The 20038-nt window shown below is 36.6% G+C and overlaps 1 protein-coding gene across 1 annotated transcript; it reads left to right on the top strand.

Annotated features, from left to right (window-relative positions):
- The first annotated feature begins 266 nt into the window (after positions 1-266).
- Positions 267-13937, top strand: LOC118751124 (muscle-specific homeobox protein tinman-like). The gene is made up of 3 exons (XM_036485894.1): positions 267-801; positions 8436-9379; positions 13297-13937. The coding sequence occupies exons 1-3, from the start codon at positions 626-628 to the stop codon at positions 13689-13691; spliced, it is 1515 nt and encodes a 504-aa protein (XP_036341787.1). The 5' UTR covers positions 267-625; the 3' UTR covers positions 13692-13937.
- Positions 13938-20038: the final 6101 nt, after the last annotated feature.

A 20038-nucleotide genomic window follows, 5' to 3' on the forward strand; every position in this document is an offset into this window, starting at 1 on the left:
CCGTTGTGATTGGTTGATGGGTGGCCATTTTTTAAAACTCACCAACGCCATTCACAAATCATGATTGGGTTTGCCTCGATGCTTGCCAATGGAAAGGGGAAAAATTGGAATGGATTCGAATAGGCATGAATTCAAAGTGAAGTTTGTTTGTATGCACAGGCGAGTGTGTATGTTTTTCTGCGCATCAACGAAATGGCAAACGGCTCATCGACTGCGTTGAGTGTTTTGGTTTACAGTTAATTAGAAGAAGAAGGCAGTCAATCGGAACCAGTCGAGCGAGCGGCTAGTCCGCATCAAATTTAGTTCGCGTTTACAATAATTAGTAGGTATTGCCTGCTGCTACGATAAATAAATAAAACAATTTGCAATAATACCGTACTGTTGAGTACTGTACTAATAATATAATACACGTGCAAATGTACAATAACAAATGCATGTGCGAGATAATTTTTGTGAATAGTGATTGGTGATTGACTCTTGAGTGACAGGTGTACATACATACAATTGAGAACAATTGAAAATAAGAAATGTTTAATGCAAACAAATACACGTGTGTGCGAAACTGTTAAGTGGACAGTTAAAAGTGACAACCGATGAGAAGTGCTGTGCGCCACATAACAACAACATGTTACAGCACCAGCAACAATCGCAGGTGTCACAAGGATACTACGATTACAATCAGTCAAGCCCAACAAACTTTACAAATTCGGATTCTCTAAATACAACACCATTTTCAGTTAAGGATATTCTCAATTTAGTGAATCAGAATGAGAATTATGAAGTTTTCGGCAACTTAGAGAGGTTAGTGAGAGATCAAATAAGTTTAGATTTAAATTTACCTGCATACATAAATAAGTAAGTATGTCCATCAATAATTTGTTCTAAATACCAGATTTTACTTTCCTTTGCAAACGCTTTAAATGGCACACTAAATTTTTGTGATTTCCTTAGCAATTCAGACACTAATTTTGTTTTCATGTCAAATATGTACATAAAACGAAAATAATGCGGAATTTCAAACATTATTATTTTTCTTTAAGCTTTGGTTAGGTTAGTTTGATGCGTTGGTTGAATCGATGGACCAACTGAACGGCGTAAAACTAAACAATAAAATAAAATAAAATCGATTAATTAATCATATGATTAATCACAAGCAAAAAAAAAATTACAGAGAAACAATCGATTAATCGAATTTTCACAGTAGGTATGCACAAAAACACTTTTCCATAAAAATTTTCTAAGTCTCTTGGCAATTAGCCTTAAATAAAATAAAACGAGTATTTTTAGCGACGATAATTATTTAGGTATTATTTTACCAAGTTTGCAAAAAAAAAAGTTTTGATAAACGTTTTATTGTTAAGCTATTGCATTTCTCGGTGGCACTAGCTTTTGAAAAAAAAGCGCTCAGCAGGCACCGAGGTACCAACTAAATGACAGCATTTTTTCGAAAGTGCGTAAAGTTTTGGGTAAACAGTTTTCATTTCCTCCCAAGCGTCCATGATATTCCGCTTTCGTTCTTGGACTTGACAATTTGAATAAAAAAACTTATTTCTTCTAGTGGGTGACCCAAATCATAATTATTTTGCCTTCGTTTGTGTATAAGCGATTTCTGAGGGGCCCAAAGATCGAACTCATTTTCTACTGATTCTAGTGACGACTTTCCGCTTCCATAAGATCATCTGCGCACATTATTTCCTTTCGCAAGAACTTAATTTTTTTGAACCTCGGGTAGAGTAAAGTTAATGCAGCTAGCAAAAAAGAATATTCGGTGGATGGATTTTAGAAAACTATAGAATTCATATTTCTTGAAAATATTTTTACGATTATTTAACAATTAATCGATGAATGAAACACAAAACCACGATACAATGAAATCGTAAATTGGATAAATTGGACAAAAATAATCGATTAATTTAATTAACTCGGAGGTTTGCCTTTGCTTTAGACTCGTCAACTGTAAATAATTTAACTCCTAAAATAATTAAAATTACCTATATCCGCCGTGACGTTTGCATGTCAAATTTTGGGATCAACTTTAAACTAAAATGAAAGAAATACACCATAATTTTTTAAAGAATAAAAACCTAATTGAAGCTGCTGCTGAAACCATCTGCTGAGATAGCGGATTTTTTTAACAAAATTTAGGGATAGGGCGTTTTCCAACCGGCTGCCTAGTTGGCGTGATGTTCCACTAAGCCAACGATTTTTGATCGAAAAAATCGAAATCAGCAAGTAAAAAAGTATAAGTTCGGGCGAAACCGAATTTTATATACCCGGCGTAGGTGTCAACTATTGTCGTTACAACTTTCTTTAAACTACCTAAAAGTCTATAACAGTCTTATTTATTGTTAAGCGGTTGTTGTAAGTATTAACTTGGAGTAAATAAACGCCTTCAGTTATTGAAATATCGATGTTTTCGTATTTCGTGCAATTTTGGTCCCCTTTGAATAATTTTCAACGAATTGCTTTTCCGTATCAAAGTTATTAAATGCACAAAGTTTGGTAGAAATTGATAAATCGGTTACCGAGATACACAATTGTGGTCATAAGTGGGCGGCGCCACGCCCGATATCCAAAAATCTATAATAATCTAATTTTCTGCTCAGTTATCATTGCAATAATCGACTTCGAGTCAATTGGCTTCAGTAGTTATTGATTTATCGCAGTTTTCGTGTTTCTGTAAATTAACGTTATATGGTAGGTGGGCGTGGTGATTGCCCGATTTCAAAGTTTTCTAACAAATTTCTTAGCTAGACCCTAAGCAAGGCTCGTACCGAGCTCGGTAAGGGTTGGTGAAGCGTTTGCTAAGATAGAGTATTTCATCATAAGTAAGCGAGGCCACGCTCCTTTTCTAAAAATTTCATAACAATGTTATTTTGTACCAAAATTCTACTTCGCGTTCTAATTTTCAACCATTTGCATCCAATATTTACTGAAATATCACAGTTTTTGCATTTTTCGAAAATACCATTATATGAGCAGGGGCGTGGTTACAGTCCGATTTCGCCCATTTTCAATAGTAACCTACCTTGGATAAAGGGCAACCTGTATATGTACCTGTATTTCGTTAAGATATCTCAATTTTTGCTCGAGTTATTGCGTACACGGACATATGGACGCACGGACAGACAGACATGGCTTAATCGACTTCTCTATTATTAATTCTGAGCATTTATGTATACATTTGTCTATATCTATCTCGATTCCTTTAGGCTGTTACAAGCAATCGTTATGCGAACAAAGTTATAATACCCTGTGCACAAGCGCGCTCGAGTTTAAAAATATCTACATACATACACCCAGTCGGAAAAGTAGTAATGCATTACATGCGTGATAAATAATATAATGCATATCGTATATTCTCGATGATATTACTGCTAACTATGTAATCAGCATTCTAATGTATTCAAAATGTTCCAAAAATGTCATATTAAAACACATTCATTTCTCGATACTAGGTAATGCAAAATTGAATGCCCCACTTTTCTTAAGACATCGCCCTGCGGAAAAAATGCATTTTCGAATGTGAAAAGGGTTAATTTACTGATTATTTTTTCGATTACTATACATTACATTTTCCCAATGGGCACCTCCAGTCGTTTGAATATCACACCCTTTCGATCCTCAGTATTTACAGTCTTCCTATTATTTGTTTAATGTTTATTAATTTTTTTATTAAAATGTAGTATATTCAACCCGAACAAATTAAAAAACATGTGAACAAAGGGATGTGCTATGCAAATAACCGTTGGGGCCACTTCGACTTATTCGGTTAAAGGGCTTACTAAAGTCAGCAGCGTTTGCTCAACTGTAGATGCGGCTACAATCGGGCGTCTGTTGTCATGGGCCAAGCGGCTAGCTGTATAAATGCGCATATTTAAAAACTCTCCAAATTCTTAATTACCACCTAAACTTTGGCGACCCACACACGCGAAACATGGACTACTTCTCTGACACCAGATAGAGGCTCATCGACTTTGCCACAGCACGGAACATGGAAGTTATTTAGTAGTACCATATCGGAACATCCACAAAACTATTTGTGTGTCCCCTGATCAAAGTTGTGGAAATGAAGAGAGCATAATATATCCGAAAAGGATTGAAAAATCCATCGGAACCTATCCATAAAAAAAGAATATTCATATTTACATATTTAAAAAAAGACATATATATAAGTATGGTTCGTAATTTTTATTATACAACAGAAGAAATATTTCAACCATTCTCGCCCTTTTTTGTAAAAAATTGTTATTATGTGTAAATTCGGATGGTGACGATTATTCCATTGAATTGAGTTTTTAAATAGCATACCAAAAATCTCAATCGATCTGAGCGCCGCTAGAGATGTTACGAGAGGCCGAAGGTCATTAAAAACGTTTTTTTTTTGCAACAAAAACATTCTTCTTCCTCTTCTTGTTTGGAGCTGTAAACGCTCTCAACGGTGACTTGGGTGCAAGACGCTTGTGCTCTGACTGTTGTCTGATGACAGGAAATACTGCGTTTTGTCCTCGTTCACCACCAGACCCATTCGCCTTGCTTCTCCATCTAATTCCGAGAAGGCAGAACAGACGTAGCCCTTGTTTTTACCGATAATGTTGATGTCGTCGGCATACGTCATCAGTTGTACGATCTATTGTGCCAGAGCGATTCAGTTCTGCGACTCTTATTATCTTCTCCTACATCAAAGAAAAGAAAGGGAGCCACCTTGTCTGAAACGTCATATGGGATCAAACGGCTCGGAGGTGGTGGTATTGCTCAACATAATTTTACACAGCCGTATTAGTTTCACGAGGATACATATTCAGATATCGCGGCATAGAGACAGCTTTTTTTTGTGCTGCCGAAAATGGCTGTGAAATTGACAAATATGTTTGTATGCAATTCTTTTCCAATACTTGGAGCCTTCTGAATATCAGTTCTATAGTTGATTTGCCTAGTCTAAAGCCACATTTGCAAGGCTCTTTCACATAGCACGCTCGACAATACCTTGTATCCTATGCATGGAAGGCTGATCCCGCGGTAGTTGGCGCGTATGACGGGGTCACCTTTGGGTTGAGCACACCTCAATTCCAGTCGTCGGGCATGCGTTCATATGACCATATTCTTCAAAAGAATTGATGAAATCCGACTATTTCTTTGGCGCCGGTACTTAATAAGCGGGAAATGTGGTTCCATTGCTCGCATATGACGGTTTAACCCCCAAAACCTTCCCGCTGGATCCGCCACTGTTTGTTGAAGACTGCTTTCTGAAAGCAGGTGTTAGAAACGCGTAGCGAATAATTGGCCGGCTGTTGTGATTGCACCTTATCGACGTTGAGCTTTCCTTGCATTGTTAAGCGCACATTTTTTGCAGAGGCGGGTGCATATCTTGACTGCAAGAACTATCATGTTTCAGGCACCGGACGTTTCCCCGTGGAGGCTGAATTTTTTGACTGTGGTTCCAAAGATCCCATGCTTGCCCACCCTTATATTGAAGTCGCCAAGCAAGATTTTGATATTAAGAGATCCTTGGATTGTTCGTCTTTTTATTCAGTCGGGGCGTGAGCGCTTATGAGCGAGATATTGGAGAATCTCGCTTTGACTGTGGCTAGACGCTCGTCTAACGCCGTGTACTACCGCACTCGGCGACGGAGCCTTTTCCCCACCACAAATTCCATAACGAATTTGAGCTCCTTTATATGGCAGCTGAAATGGACGTCGCAAGGCTCTAGGCATTTTTTTGGCTTGTCCCGACCGTCGCATTTCTTACATTGCAGTGGCATCAGCCTTTATCTTCAGGAGGACATCAACCAGCCGGGCACAGACACCTTCCCCACTAAGGATCCAGGCATTCTAGTTGAATGCCCACAAATCGTGGTCCTTTAAACGTTGCCTTGGTCGTCATCAAAAGAAAGGGGTCTCAGCCGGGCCCGAACCGTCAACCTCCCAATCTCAAATCCACTACAGTATGCAATGTAAGGCGGTACATAGGTGTGATGATCGAACCATGAAGTGTTTGTCCCAATTCATTATTTCGATTGAAACGAACATTCTCCTTAGTTGCCTCAGTACTTTCGTATAATACTCCATTTGGATATGTTTTAAGCCTATCAGAAGGGACTCTAGTACACGACGACAAAAACCTTTCCGAGTACTTTTTCAACAGAAGTTATGTATATCACTTTTTTCTCAAATTTTTTGTGCTACAGTCATCAACAGTAAAATATGTTTCAAATGTTTTTACACTGTCAGGTAGCGTAAGAAAAGAAGCTGTCATTCAATAAAGCGGCTGTTTTTTTCTCTTATATTTATTTACATATAATAACGCCTTATAAAAAACAATTTTGACCAGTTTCCAATGAAAAAACACATACATATACAGATACATACTTACCAGCGAAGTCTGTGTTTTCATAGGCAAAACGGATGCACACAAAGCTACATACATAGATACATCAGCCAAAAATCAAAAGCAAGTACTCGCATATTTATGTATGTGTGTATGTAGCTCTTTTTATGGAAAGGTCTGCTAAAGTCTTTAGATCAGAAAAATAAACTAAGACCGGGGGAGACGAGCGGCAAGGAAAACATCCTACGCAAATACGTGTGTTTGTTTTATGGAGGCACTGCTCATCACTGTACGGCAGCATAGTTTATTAAGCGCAGGGCAGACGTCGGAGAAGAAAATTTGTTATTTTTTCATATTCGTGAAACTTTTTGTTTTCTGAGGGAACTCGGCAAATTTTGTCAAATCATCGATAGTGTTTTTTTAACCAACCTTTATGGGCATACAGATATACATACATACATACATACTTCCATATGTATGTACATTAGACTGCATCACTCCTCATAAACAAATTGGTACTATTTTTCCTTTGGAATCTTGAAATCTATTATACTTGCAGACTTGCGCCAAAATATTTCGGAAAAATTTCAGATTTACATGAACTGGACCAATTTGAAAATACTTTCGAAAATTTAGTTTTTTATGAATAAAAATATATTTTTTAAGCATTTTTTGAAAAAAAACACTTCGGACGGCAAAACAGTTTAAGCTCAAAAAAATATTAAAAAAAAAACTTTTCAACGGAATCATATCTTATAATGAGATTTTTTATGCTGTTTTTGATTTTTTTTTATAGATCGGTTTAAGAAAAACTTAAATAACTCAGCCAAAATTTTACCGATCTAGACTTTGCAAATAAACTCATTCAAAGTATGAAAGAGTAAGGTAGGACGAATGAGCGTCGTTCCAAGTAGAATTAAGATGCTGATATTCAAAAAAAAAAAATGATTGGGACGCGAATTAGTTTCTTAGCAAAGAAATAAAAAGAGTGAGAAAATATGTTTCCACTGATACCTCATACACTGATAATAAAATTTCGTAAAAATGCTACGAAAAACTTTCGTAGGCTTGGTTTTGTACAACGAAGCTTTTATTCATAATACGAACCCGTTTTTTTTTACAACGAAACAAGATTTTACGAACCACTCGTAAATATAATGAAAGGAGTTTCGTAAGGCATTTTTTTTATTAATTTTATGCAAATTTTTTAAACTTAAACTGTTTTGTCGTCATAAAAAAAATAAAATTTTTGGTGTTATTTTCAAAACGGCGCAGCTTACGTAAATCTTAATATTTTATCGAAATATTTTATTGGAAGTCCCGGCGGGAAAACCGCAATTTTTTTTAGTGATGCAGTCTAATGTACATACATACATATGTATGTATGTACAAATATATGTACATTCGAGTGAAGGCATATGCACGCAAATGCAAATAAAAACGTGGTTAAATGTTTTTTTTTTTTTCTACATAGTATATGCGCACTGCTGACATATTTTTACTGCTTTGGAGTGGTAGTTAGAAAGTTGGGTCGCGGGCGCCTGCGTGGAAGATGATGAACGTTTTTGTCTTCAAAGGTTTTGTCCAACGTAGAAGAATGCAACTCAGATGTAGGTAACTGTGTATGTATGTATATACGACCGCTGTGTATTTTTGACTTTATGCGCCTGCGTTCAACGGCAAGTTGGTATGGTCAGCTCGCTGCTTTCATTTGAAACATGTGTGCATTGCATGCATCCGAACTGGACCATCCCGACTGTGCCAAGCCGTTCTATTTTTGTAGTGCTGCTGCCTAACATTGGTGCACAGTGTGTAGGCGAATGTCGACGAGCAGTGTCACCAAGTAGTCAATAGGACTTTGCGAAATTTCTTGCCTCGCCACAGCTAACCGTACATCGATCGATTGATGTCTTGCTGCGTCCACATGGGAATTTATATTCTTACGTTGCCATTATAAGCGCATACATATGTGTTGCATTAATTATGCCTGCGGGGGGGTGGTGACGCTAGCAGTCCCGTCGTTTGTATTTTCTTATAATTCCTACTAAATGCTTATTTCCGTTTTCTTGATTTTTCCGCTTTTTTTTGTTTTATTTTCTATGCGCAGCATTCCGACTCCCTCATCTTGCGTCAACGATTACGAAACACAAAGTTACCAGGACACACTGACTTCGCCACCAGCTATGCCGCAGCTTCAAGTGCCATCAATGACAGCGGCGGCCGCGGCGACGATGGCGGCCGTCGGTGCATCCACTTCCGGCTACCAATACCCCCATCACCATCATCATCATCATCATTCTCATGTGGCTTTTGGTGATTACGCCACTGCTTCTCCCCACGCACATGCAGTCGCCGCAGCTTATCCATCGCACCTGCACGCACATCCCCACACCCATCCGCATTCGCATAATCACCCGCCGCCGCCGCCGCCGCCACCCCATCCACATACGCATGCACACTCACCCCATGTTGTACCTCCTTACCAGCATTACGGCGCAGTACAATGGTATATGCCGTCGCCTGCCGTGACCAATGGCAATGCCATGTGTGGCAGTAGTATCTCGCCAAATGCGTCCGCTTATGGCGGGACCACCACCACTCATGCCACAGCGTATAACTACAATTACCAACATTCGAGTGATGGCTACATGAATGGCGTAAATAATGTCGGCTGTATCGAGATCGCCAGCAGTAAAAGCGATTACACTTCCACGCCATACGTGACGCCATCGCCCACCTTAGACCTCAACAGCTCCACAGAGGTGGGCGATCCACACATGGCATCAGCTTTGTCCGCCAAATTAACGACTGTATCACCGAAGGGTAGCGGTAGCAGTAAAGCGGGTACTGCGTCGCAGCAATCTTTCCAAAATATACTGGAGTCTGCCAACAATAATGTGGCCATGCAGCAAATATCGCATGGTAGTGGGAGCGGCGGCTTAAATGGAAAAATGAGCGGACCAAAGGATGTTTCGGACAACATTCACCGATCAAGCGAGAATGCGGCGGCGAATGCAGGTGCCAGTGGCGAATGTGGCATTTCTAAGCGCAGTAAGTTTGAAGATTTTTTCTTAAACATAAGCATAAATATATTGAGAAACAAATTTTAACCCGGAACAATAAAAAAAAAACCGAATCGAAATAAGAATATAACTTGCGGGAGTGTTTTCAGAAGAAGGTAAGTGGTAAGGGAGAAAAAAACTGTCGACAACGTTCTCAACGGGAACAAACGTTTCCAAAGAGAACAAAATGCGAACATCACTTTCGGGGACATTTCTAAGAAATCCAAAATGGGTATAAAAATCTCAGGCGCGTTCTGACAGGTAAAAAATTGAAACAAATCTCCTCCGAACCATTCGCGAAGAACGAAAGCGATAACAAAATGTTTCTCATACCTAACACTGCAGGCGTTTGAAATGTTTAAATATAAAATGAGTCCGCCTGAATAAATCCTTTTCATAAAGTAATTTTGTTTTTAGAAAATTTTACAACACAAAAAATGTTCGCCTGAAGCACTTACGCCTACAATGACAATGCATTGAGAGATATAATTTATTTAGAAATTCGTTCACAACAAACATATGTATGTACATTTGCGTCATTGAAGCTTCAGAAATACCTAACGAATTACACAAATTTCTTATTAGCTGAATAAAAATAATAATTTTTAACATTGTTTTCAAGTAAAGTCAAAAAAAAAAGAAGTCTGATGAGGAGATGTGGTGATTTCTGAATAAACTGCTATAACTTCTACCGCTTAGACTTTGTTGCTTTTTCCATTTTTCCTAACAAAAATAATCGTGATACAAAGCTCAATAACAATATTAAAAATTAAATAATAATAAGCCACAATACCATTGATAAAAAGAATAACTATTCCAGAATTTTTTTTTAGACCTCTTAAAGCTATGTATCGTGAATCATCGTATTATTGTACTTATATTATATAGGAAAAATCGCATTGTTTAATAATAGTCAATGTATTCCATAAAGGGACAATACACCCCAATGATAAATGATGCGGAAATTGAAATGTTCCAGCTTTCCTCTGGCTTCGTGGCAATCGTGGATCTCACTGAAACGATTTGTCATCGCAGACGCCCTTATCTTTCTTAACGTGAAGTTCTTAAAACTTCTTTTCCCTGATAGAACGTTCCCAGACTTTTTTTTCTTATTTGCTCCTCCTTTGAGAGTGTTCTTTATAGGTAGTTGATGTTCCATTACTTTGTTTCATAATTTGCTTTTAGCAAAATTTTAGTTTTTACACGGTTACCTAGGCTCGGCAGTTTCCAATAAGTGTAGTGAAATTTGGATCGAAAATTTATAATCACCTCGAATACTGTGAGGCTAGTCGCAATAAATACAAGACATTATTTGCAAAAATAACGGTGTGGTGGAATCCCCGCCATCTTATTTTTTATTTTCTGTACACAAAGAAAGTAATCATGCTAATAATGCCGAATTTCCACTAGGCATTGGAATGACAAAATATGGGAGCCATTTAAAAATGCCATGTGGAAACGAATTTAATGATTATTTTTTAACGTAATGACCAGGGAACGGATTTTATGGAAATTGCCTTTTTTCTGCTAAAGAGATAGAGTATATTCGATTAAGAATGTCCCCGATTTAGCTTTTCCTGATTCCATATATACACATTTGATATTGCCTTTTTTGCCTTTTCTACCTTTAAAAAAGTGATTATAGCATTTACAAAATTTTTTTTTAAGATTAAAAAATATCCACATGCCCATGAGGCTTATAGAAGCGCAGGGACCTCTTGCCAAATTGGTGTTGGATAAATTGAAAGCCGTTTTCTCAGCTAACGTAGGCTTGGAGACAATAAGGCGTGTGGATAAAATTGTAAAGGGCGAGGAAAATGCCCTTATTTCTGATAATATGAACGTTTCAAACGTTCTATATTTAAATTGGGCTCCACTTGTATCAACTTACGTCGAGCGCACATTTTTTAGTACATTCAAGGCTTTTCTTCGCGAAAATCGAATGAAAATGCTGCCAGAAAACTTCAAAATGCATCTTGTGGTTCAATGTTACTACAACTATACAGATTAAAGTTTTATGAGTTAGAAACTCGAAAGGAAAGATTCAAAGTACAAATTTTTCATATAATGAAATTAGTTCATAGTTTTTCTCTTTTTACTTGTAATATAAACATTTCTAATATAAATGTATTTTTTGATTGTTCTTCGTATTTTCTGTCTTTTTTAGTGACTTATTTTGCTTTATTTGCAATACCTAGTGCCTTTTCCTGCCTTTTTCGCTATTTTATTTTGCCTTTTCCAGCCTATTTCGTTATTTTATTTTGCCTTTTTTATAGGTTTTTAGGTCCTAAAAATCCGTTCCCTGGTAATGACATTTGATGCCCAACTTTGTCATTACAATTTGTGCCATTTAATACCTTGTGGAAATGCGTTGCACTCTAATTGACAAATTTAATTTAATTAAGAAAATAAGCATAATTATATATAATAAACCTATATAAGTTAACACTAAAATCGATAAAGTTGTTATAAGCAGATATTAGTAGATATTTCATTGATGCAGGCGCCTAACAATCGGATCATTACAAGAAAAACACAGGCTAACAGAATTTTAAAACGTGTTTGCGGCACGGAAAGTGTTCCTTAAGCTGAAATTAGTCAAGAACGCAGAATGTATACTTAAACGCAGTCTGTATACGCAGAATTTTGTCGATTACTGGAGTCCTCAGTGTTGCTTACTACAGTGTTGCCACTCATCAATGACCTTTCATAAACTTACCTTTTCAACTACAATTTTTCGTGCTATAATCGGTCGTAGCTAAATGTAAACTACTTAGTTTTCAACAAAAAACCTTATTCAATAGTAAATTTCAAATACTTTAAACGTATTTTGAATAGGAAATTATAACTTTTTTACCATCTGCAAAACTGACGAAGTGGCAACCATCTATAGAAGGAAGAAATCAGCTGACACGGAAAAATCTAAATTCCGCATATTTCTGCGCTACGGGCTACAACTACAGAAAAATTCTGCGGTGTTGAGTTTTCATTTACATGGCGCTCTGGTAAGACAGATCGTGTCAGCTGACTCGGGGTTACGTACCGGTGGGCTTACGATCTTGACTAATTTCAGCTTTAAAGTGACACGATCTAATTTACGGGATCTGCGTGTTAACAAAAACTCACCACCGCAATGACCGTAACGTAGACATTGCTTCTCTCTCTTTCTATCAACAGCAAGCTTGATATATTTTTACGTGCTTCTACGCTACGCTACGTACACGTTCGTGGGTAACTGCGATCTTGTTCTTATAGGATTTTTTCCGTAGGATAAAAATATGAAAATCAAAATATTGGCTTGGCTCCAGTTTTTGAGATATTTTGACTTAAAAGCGGCAAAATACTAATTTTTGGCATATTTTAGGCATCTGGAATCTTTTGAATAATATGTAAGAAAAGCTAAGGGTAAAAACTTGACTTTTATAAACATTAGTTACAAAAAAAAAATTATAAAAAGTATACACAGCGGCTAACAATAACATGAAATTTTCTCAGCAATTTTAAAAAGTTTAAGGTAGAAATATGCGGAATATGTGGCGTATGTCACACACATTGTGTAGCGCTCAATTTTTGTTTAACATATTCATACAGGACCTGAAAAACCATGCACATAAATATATAAACTCGAAACTGTTCAACGATAGTTGAAAGCTTTTTAATTGTTTTTTTTTTAATTAGAAAATAGTTTTTAACTTTGGTCCCTGGTTTTGGATTAAAGTGAGTTCTAAATTAAATTTGGAATACTGACATAATTAAATTATGTATAGTCATAAACACCCTCAACGCTTTGGCCAAACTAATTTATAAAGTACAACAAAATATATTTTTATTTCACAAAATACATGATTTTCACTTTTGTCCTAAATTCATAGAACTTTTGTTTTTTTACTTCTCTCTTACTTACAGGAGATATTTCACAAGTCACCTCCTCGCGTTCGGAGCTTCGTAAAAATGGCAAACCACGTTGTAAACGCAAGCCACGCGTTCTTTTTTCACAAGCTCAGGTATTGGAGCTGGAGTGCCGTTTTCGTTTGCAAAAGTACCTGACTGCAGCCGAGCGTGAAGTCATTGCGCACAAATTAAATTTATCGCCTACTCAGGTGAAAATTTGGTTTCAAAATCGACGCTACAAGTCGAAACGTGGTGAAATTGATGGCGATACACTAGCCGTCAAATTGAAAGCGGATAGCACATCGGGTAGTATGATGGCTGCGGGAGGCGTTATGTGGGGTCAATTGCATCGGCAACATCAATCACATCCACAACAAACGGCGGCGGTTCAAGCGATGCACCATTCATAACAAACCGATAAATGTTGGCAAGATTGTGTGCAAATATTTCTAGAATATTTAGTTCTTTAAATCTAATTAAATTTCGCTTTTTCATTTCAATCTGGCAATCTGAAAGGAATTTGCTTTTCGACAAGTACCTTTGAAGTAAAGTTAACAATTAGTATAGAATATGACCGTATTATAAAACAATCGATAATAACAATGCATTCAAATATTTACGGATGTATTTTTCATACAAAAAGAAAAAAAAAACAATAATAGCATTACTTTAATAATTAATATAATTGTAAATAAAATGACAATAATTGACTTTGATCGTGAAAAAAGAACAATAAAGTGCCATTAATTAAAAAAAACGTTACATTTGGTTTTGTTTCATTAAAATATTGCTTACGGGAAAATGTTGTTGTAAACGTTGAGACATACATACATACATACATAACCCATCTTACTGTTCATAATCCCCAGATCCTTCATTTTACAACCAATTTGAATAAAGTCCATAAATTGTACAAGAGACCTGTTGCGCCTGATTTTTGAATTTTGATTTGTTTATATTATTAATAGTGAAAGAAGCAGAGAAAGTAGTAATGTTGAAGAAAATCAATGCTCCCATCAATTGTGGGGTTCCCCAAAAAAAGAAAACAAATTCACAAAAACATTTGTAAAATTTGAAATGTTATTAAAAAAAAAATTCACCAAAAGTTTAAATAATTTTTTTTAGAATTTTGAGAGAAAATTTGGGCTTGCAGCTTTATACATAGCTCATTAAATTTTAGTATCATAAAGTGCACTTTTCAAGTGGCTAAGAACTCGCGTTGATGGATGTATTTTTAGCTGACAGAGCTAAAAAAACATTTCGGGAATGAAAGAAAATTCCGAGTACTGTGGACGTTTGGTTTCGAAATCATTATAACTTGGCTTGGAGTAGGGATTTCTACTACGTCTCTTATCAAAGATCTTCAATAGCACTACAATTTACTTGTTGTTCAAGTAATAGATAATAGTGACAAGGATACACAGCAGCGAACACATCATAAAAAATGCAACAATTTAATTTTTTCGTTTTTTAAACATGTTTACATTTGAAAATCTATAAGATTATTGTAACACCGTGCGACAAAAACCAAAAAATTTCAAAGCTCACTAAGAAATTTATGTACTCACGAAACTAAGAGCCTAATCTAGTAGAACTGCATTCTTAGATTTTCTTTCTGCCGCCAGGATTTTTTTTAAGGATTTTGAAACTTCAAAGATATGATTAATTCGAAAAATTTTTTAAAAAATTCAGTGCCATAAAGAATAATAATATAGGTATCCAATGAAAGAAATAATTTTTTATTAAAAAAATAAAACATTTTTTTTTTGTTTCGTAAAGAGGAATTAGGATTGAAAATGGTCTTGTAATTATTTTTTGTTTGTTCGAGAACGTGGTCTTGTGTATATTCAATTTACTGTCGCACAGTGTAATAGAACATTAACAGATGTATTTTGGCGGAAGAAATCCGTTGTGGCCCAATGGCAATATTTTTGCTTGAAAGCGAATTATATTAGCTTTTGCATCCATTTTGTTATGAAACTGGACAATAGTACTCTCAACTCAGAACGTATGTTTGAGTCCTTAGCACACTTCTTTCCTGATTTTCTTAAAATATTTATCAACATCAAAATTTTAGCTAATGGAAATCTTTATTCTTTATTACTGAGCAAACAAATATATAAAATAATTTTTGCTCTAGTTTAGTATCTCTAGTCTCTTTGCTTAGGAATGAAGAAATCTGAAAAATTGCTTAGATCGGAAAACTGCGACGACCCCTACACTGGGGGGCGGAAATAGAAAATGTTATTAAATTTTAATGAAATTTAGTATGTACATAGCTTAGTTTTAACCCGAAGCACTTAAGTCTGAAAGAGGCTCAAAGTCGGCCTACTGCCACCGCAAGATACTTAACTCTCCCGAAACTCAATGAAAAGTGCATGGAATCATATGAATATTCGAAACTCTGAAAGGACTGGCAAGCATGATGAAACCCCATTTTAAACAACTCCTGTGTACTACTAAACTTTGTAATAAACATGGAGGCAAATCCAATAAAAACCGATCATTGAAGCACCGTTGTTAAGTCCGTGATATGCGCATTCTAATTTTTAATTTAAGAAATAACGATTCATAAAATACCGACTTTTTGCGTTCTTTGATTCCTATCTACTAGTGTAATTTTTCGACGAAAAAACCTTTAAAGCTTATTATTAGACGTGTCTAGTATTTACTAACACTTAGTTACACACACATTTCGCGACATTTAGAATCTTGCACTTTCAGCCAGTCATATTGGACCTCTCCGCGACGTTTGAGACCAAACTACATATCGGTCATTCCATACAATATTTACACCTCAATATTTTTTTGGGGTAAAATATATATTTTTACATTCTTTATCGAAAAGAAGACACCTATTTCTTTTATTTCGTCATGTTATTCGAAAATCTCGAAAAAAAATCCCGAAATTTTGAACTCAACGAGAAGTATCTTTTTTTAATTGTTTGCAGTTAAGAAACTATTTGTCGCAGAAAATCAGTTAAGGTATCAAAATTACCTCGGCTTTCCATGAATCGAATTTTTGATTTTTTTATTTTTTTTTCAACCTGCATAGTTGTCAAACTTTTATAGAGTAAGCTGTAAAAATTTGAGAATGGAAACACCAAAACTGTAGAAGTTACGAGTTTTTTCATACCTGCTACATAAAGTTTATACCAAAGGCACCAGACACGCTGCTGCTGGCATATACAGAGGATGTTCACATCGTCGGCCTAAGGTCCAGGGAAGTCAGCGCAGTATTTTCCGGCTTAGAAAAAGAAGCTAAAGAGGTTGTTCCAGCGATGAAGGAGGACAAGACAAAGCACTTACCGGCAAAACAAGAAATACAACAAATAACAAATTTAAATTTTATTGCAAAATTAAAAAGTTCGAAATTCTTTTTCAAAAAGCGGCTCCCACCGATGGATAAAGAATTTTTTCAGCTTTTATTAAAAAAATGTAATGGTATGAAAATTGAACCCTGTAAATTGATTTGCCCACAGCTAACTTCAGTGAAAAGATCCTTCGACTAGGCACCAATGGTGGACAACGATGGTAAGGGGCGCCCACGGACAAAATGGAAGGGCCAAGGACAGGAGGAGGACCTGTCTACACTGGGGATATACAACTGGCGCAATCTCATAAATGAGAGAGATCATTGCCGAAGTTTATTGGTCTCGGCCTAAATTTTTATAAATTGCACTTTTTATATATATATAAAAAAAAACCAAAATACCGGCGGCAAAGAAATGATTTAAAATCAGTGCTAATTCTTAGGACTATAAAACTGCATATCCAAAATATTCAGATAAAAAAGTTCGAATTTTCGATGAAATTTTTTAAACTACAAAAAAAAAGAAAAGTTGTGGGTGAAAATCATTGTGAATATTAAAAAAATCAACACGTGAAGACTTGTTTGAGTGACTTTATGTACATACATATATATGTGTTGGCTAAATGTAATTTTTGCATCATGTCCTAAATTTTAAACATGAAATGAACGTACCTACTTATTAGTCACTTTTTTCTTCCCCGTATGAATTGAAGTGATATGAGAAAGGTTTAACTTAATAAGTATTAAATAAATGACTTCTTAAAAAACGATTCAACCGCATCAAAATGTATGCGACAATATCAAAAAAATACTAAATCGCAGGTGCCTCCGATTAATTGATCAAACAGTTTCCGATGCAGAGCAAGTAAATGTAAAATGCATATGAATGCATACAAACCTAAGCACATACAATCATTTGAATGTATGTATGCGTGTATGTAAAGCCATAAATTCACATGGAATATGAAAATGGATTCGTAATCTTCTGGTAGTTTGAAAACAGCACACGAATGATTTAAACCGATTTGGCATATTGAACTGGGGGTCTGTTATGTGATTCCGAACAGTTTACCAGACTATCGATCCATTAGCAGTCGTCACACAAAGCGCAGGCTACAAGAACGCGGAGCAGCGGTAGCGGATATGTGCACAGATACATATGTAGATATGAGTAAGGCAATATAAATTAATTTTTATCAAAAGAAACGATCAATTTTCGAAATATGAAAGGCAACAAATTTACGAAAGGCAGCATCTCCGCTGATGGCCTCTGTGCAGGCAAGGCAAGGCAAGAACATGCAACAGTTTATATTTAAACCTTTTATTTAACAATTTAGCTGATACGTGTGCTACTGCGGCTAATGTATGCTACATGTGTAGCAAAGCAAAGAAGACCTGCGTGCGTTGCAACAACACTTTTTCTTTTTCGTATTTCGATTTTAAAACCACAAGTAGCACTTCCCCGCAAACGTTTTCTTTTCTATTGCGCCCTTTCGACACAGTGGCATGCAACTGTAAAAATTTGTATGCGCAACGAGCTCATAAATAAGTGAATACTCAATTTAGCCGACATTTATGACAGACCAGCAACAACATGACAACAATATGAAGGATGAGGGGCGAGGCGAGGGGCACATACATTGCGTTAGTGGCTTGGAAGGGGCGGAGATGCGCTGTCGTGGTGTGTATTTAAAAGGCATACGCGTGAGTGGCGTATCAATTACTCAATAAACATACGCCACGCACAAACAGACGCGCACCCACATACATACATACGAGTATATAGACACTGTGGCATTTATGGGCATCCACCAGATGCGCGTCCATGCGCCGATGTCAAGGAGTCAGCAGTACGATTGCACTTGCCAGACAAATATCAAGCTCGCTGTATTGCTCCCGTTTGGGGGTAGCATTCATTCACAGCAGCTGATTACACTTGAAGAGATCGCTTTCGATTTTGTTTGACTTGCTTGACACCACCCGAGCAGTTGAAGTATAAAATTTCATGCACAAATATTATTTAGTGTACTGCGGGAGGGGATGATAATTGAAATCAAAACGCCTATAGGTTAATTCAAGAATGTTAATTTACTAAAAACTTAGTCAGCTTTCAGAAATGTAAAGTCTTGCTTTCAAATCTGCTCGTTCCTTGGCGAAGGAGGTGAGAAAAGAGGGTAAGAGTACAGATACCTCCATACCGTCAATTCGTTTCAAGTTTTCTTGTCTTTTTGCTTTCTATTTAAAGAACCAAGAGCTTGAATTCAATAAAAGTTGACGCGTCTTGAAGCAAATAGAAAACACAAAAGAGAATGCGAAAAAATTGCTTTCAAGGCTTGATGTGTCTGAAAGGGGACTTATAAGTCAGTGCCAAGTATACATAGACTTCTCAGTATTGCATACACATACTTATACACCCTATCGACGATTCTGTGCGAAAGACTGTAGCCTTCGCGAGTCAACTGATTGGAATTTATCCGTGTGGCTTCAGTCCTGGAAAATCCACCATCGACCAGATTCCCACAGTTCGTCAAAACGTAAAAAAGCCTTAGTTAAGAATATCAACACCCACCACCACCACTTCGTCGAATTTAAAGCAGCTTTTGATAATACAATGCGAATCTGCCACTTTGAACGCATTTCTAAATTTGAGATATCTGCAAACTAATACGGCTCTATGGAGTTTAGCTTATAGCTCTGTCCAATTTGTCGGCCTCTACGCAGCTTTGGCAACCACTGTGCCAATCTCAGATGCTCGGCCAGGACTGGTGCTGTTGGTATATTGGAACATGTCGCTTAAGCTCAATATTTCCTTCTGTCTATATTCATAATAGGGGCTCCTCACGAATGCTTCAGCCAGGAACTTCGAGCCTACTTGATCCATCTCTTCGTTTGCTATCCTCTCCGGAGGTCATCCTCTTTTCAGTCATATTGACGCTTTCGCACCTTGTGTCTGAGTCGAGTGGAGGGATTTACATTTTAGTGTAAAGGGTTTGGAATTTTGCATGCTGTTCTCCACTTTTCGTTGTTGACTTTTCTGAGGTTCATGCACCATTTGGTCCTTAGCATTTATTAGCAAGAATATTTTACTGACTCGTCGTAGATTCGAGTCTGTGGCCGGCACGGGCAGTGTAGAAAATTCTTCTAATCTTGTCATTTTGAGTTGTGCCCCTTTTGAAGACGGTGTGCGATATGTACATAAATTACATAACTTTGTAACATCTAATGGCATATGAAAATCAACATACCTACCTACATGAATATATGCAAGGCAAATACATATGTGTATGCTCTTAATACAAACAAAACGCCTCCCCGTTGTTATCCAAACATACATCCTTACGTATAATGCTCCTCACGTCAATACAATATACCCAAACAGGCGTATAATCACTGTCCCCATATACAACTTGTTCTACATTTCAAGGATACGCGTACTTAACTGTT

Source organism: Rhagoletis pomonella, unplaced genomic scaffold (assembly GCF_013731165.1).
Source record: "Rhagoletis pomonella isolate Grant_MI unplaced genomic scaffold, Rhpom_1.0 Rhpom_scaffold_00546, whole genome shotgun sequence".
In the NCBI taxonomy this organism is placed as follows: domain Eukaryota; kingdom Metazoa; phylum Arthropoda; class Insecta; order Diptera; family Tephritidae; genus Rhagoletis; species Rhagoletis pomonella.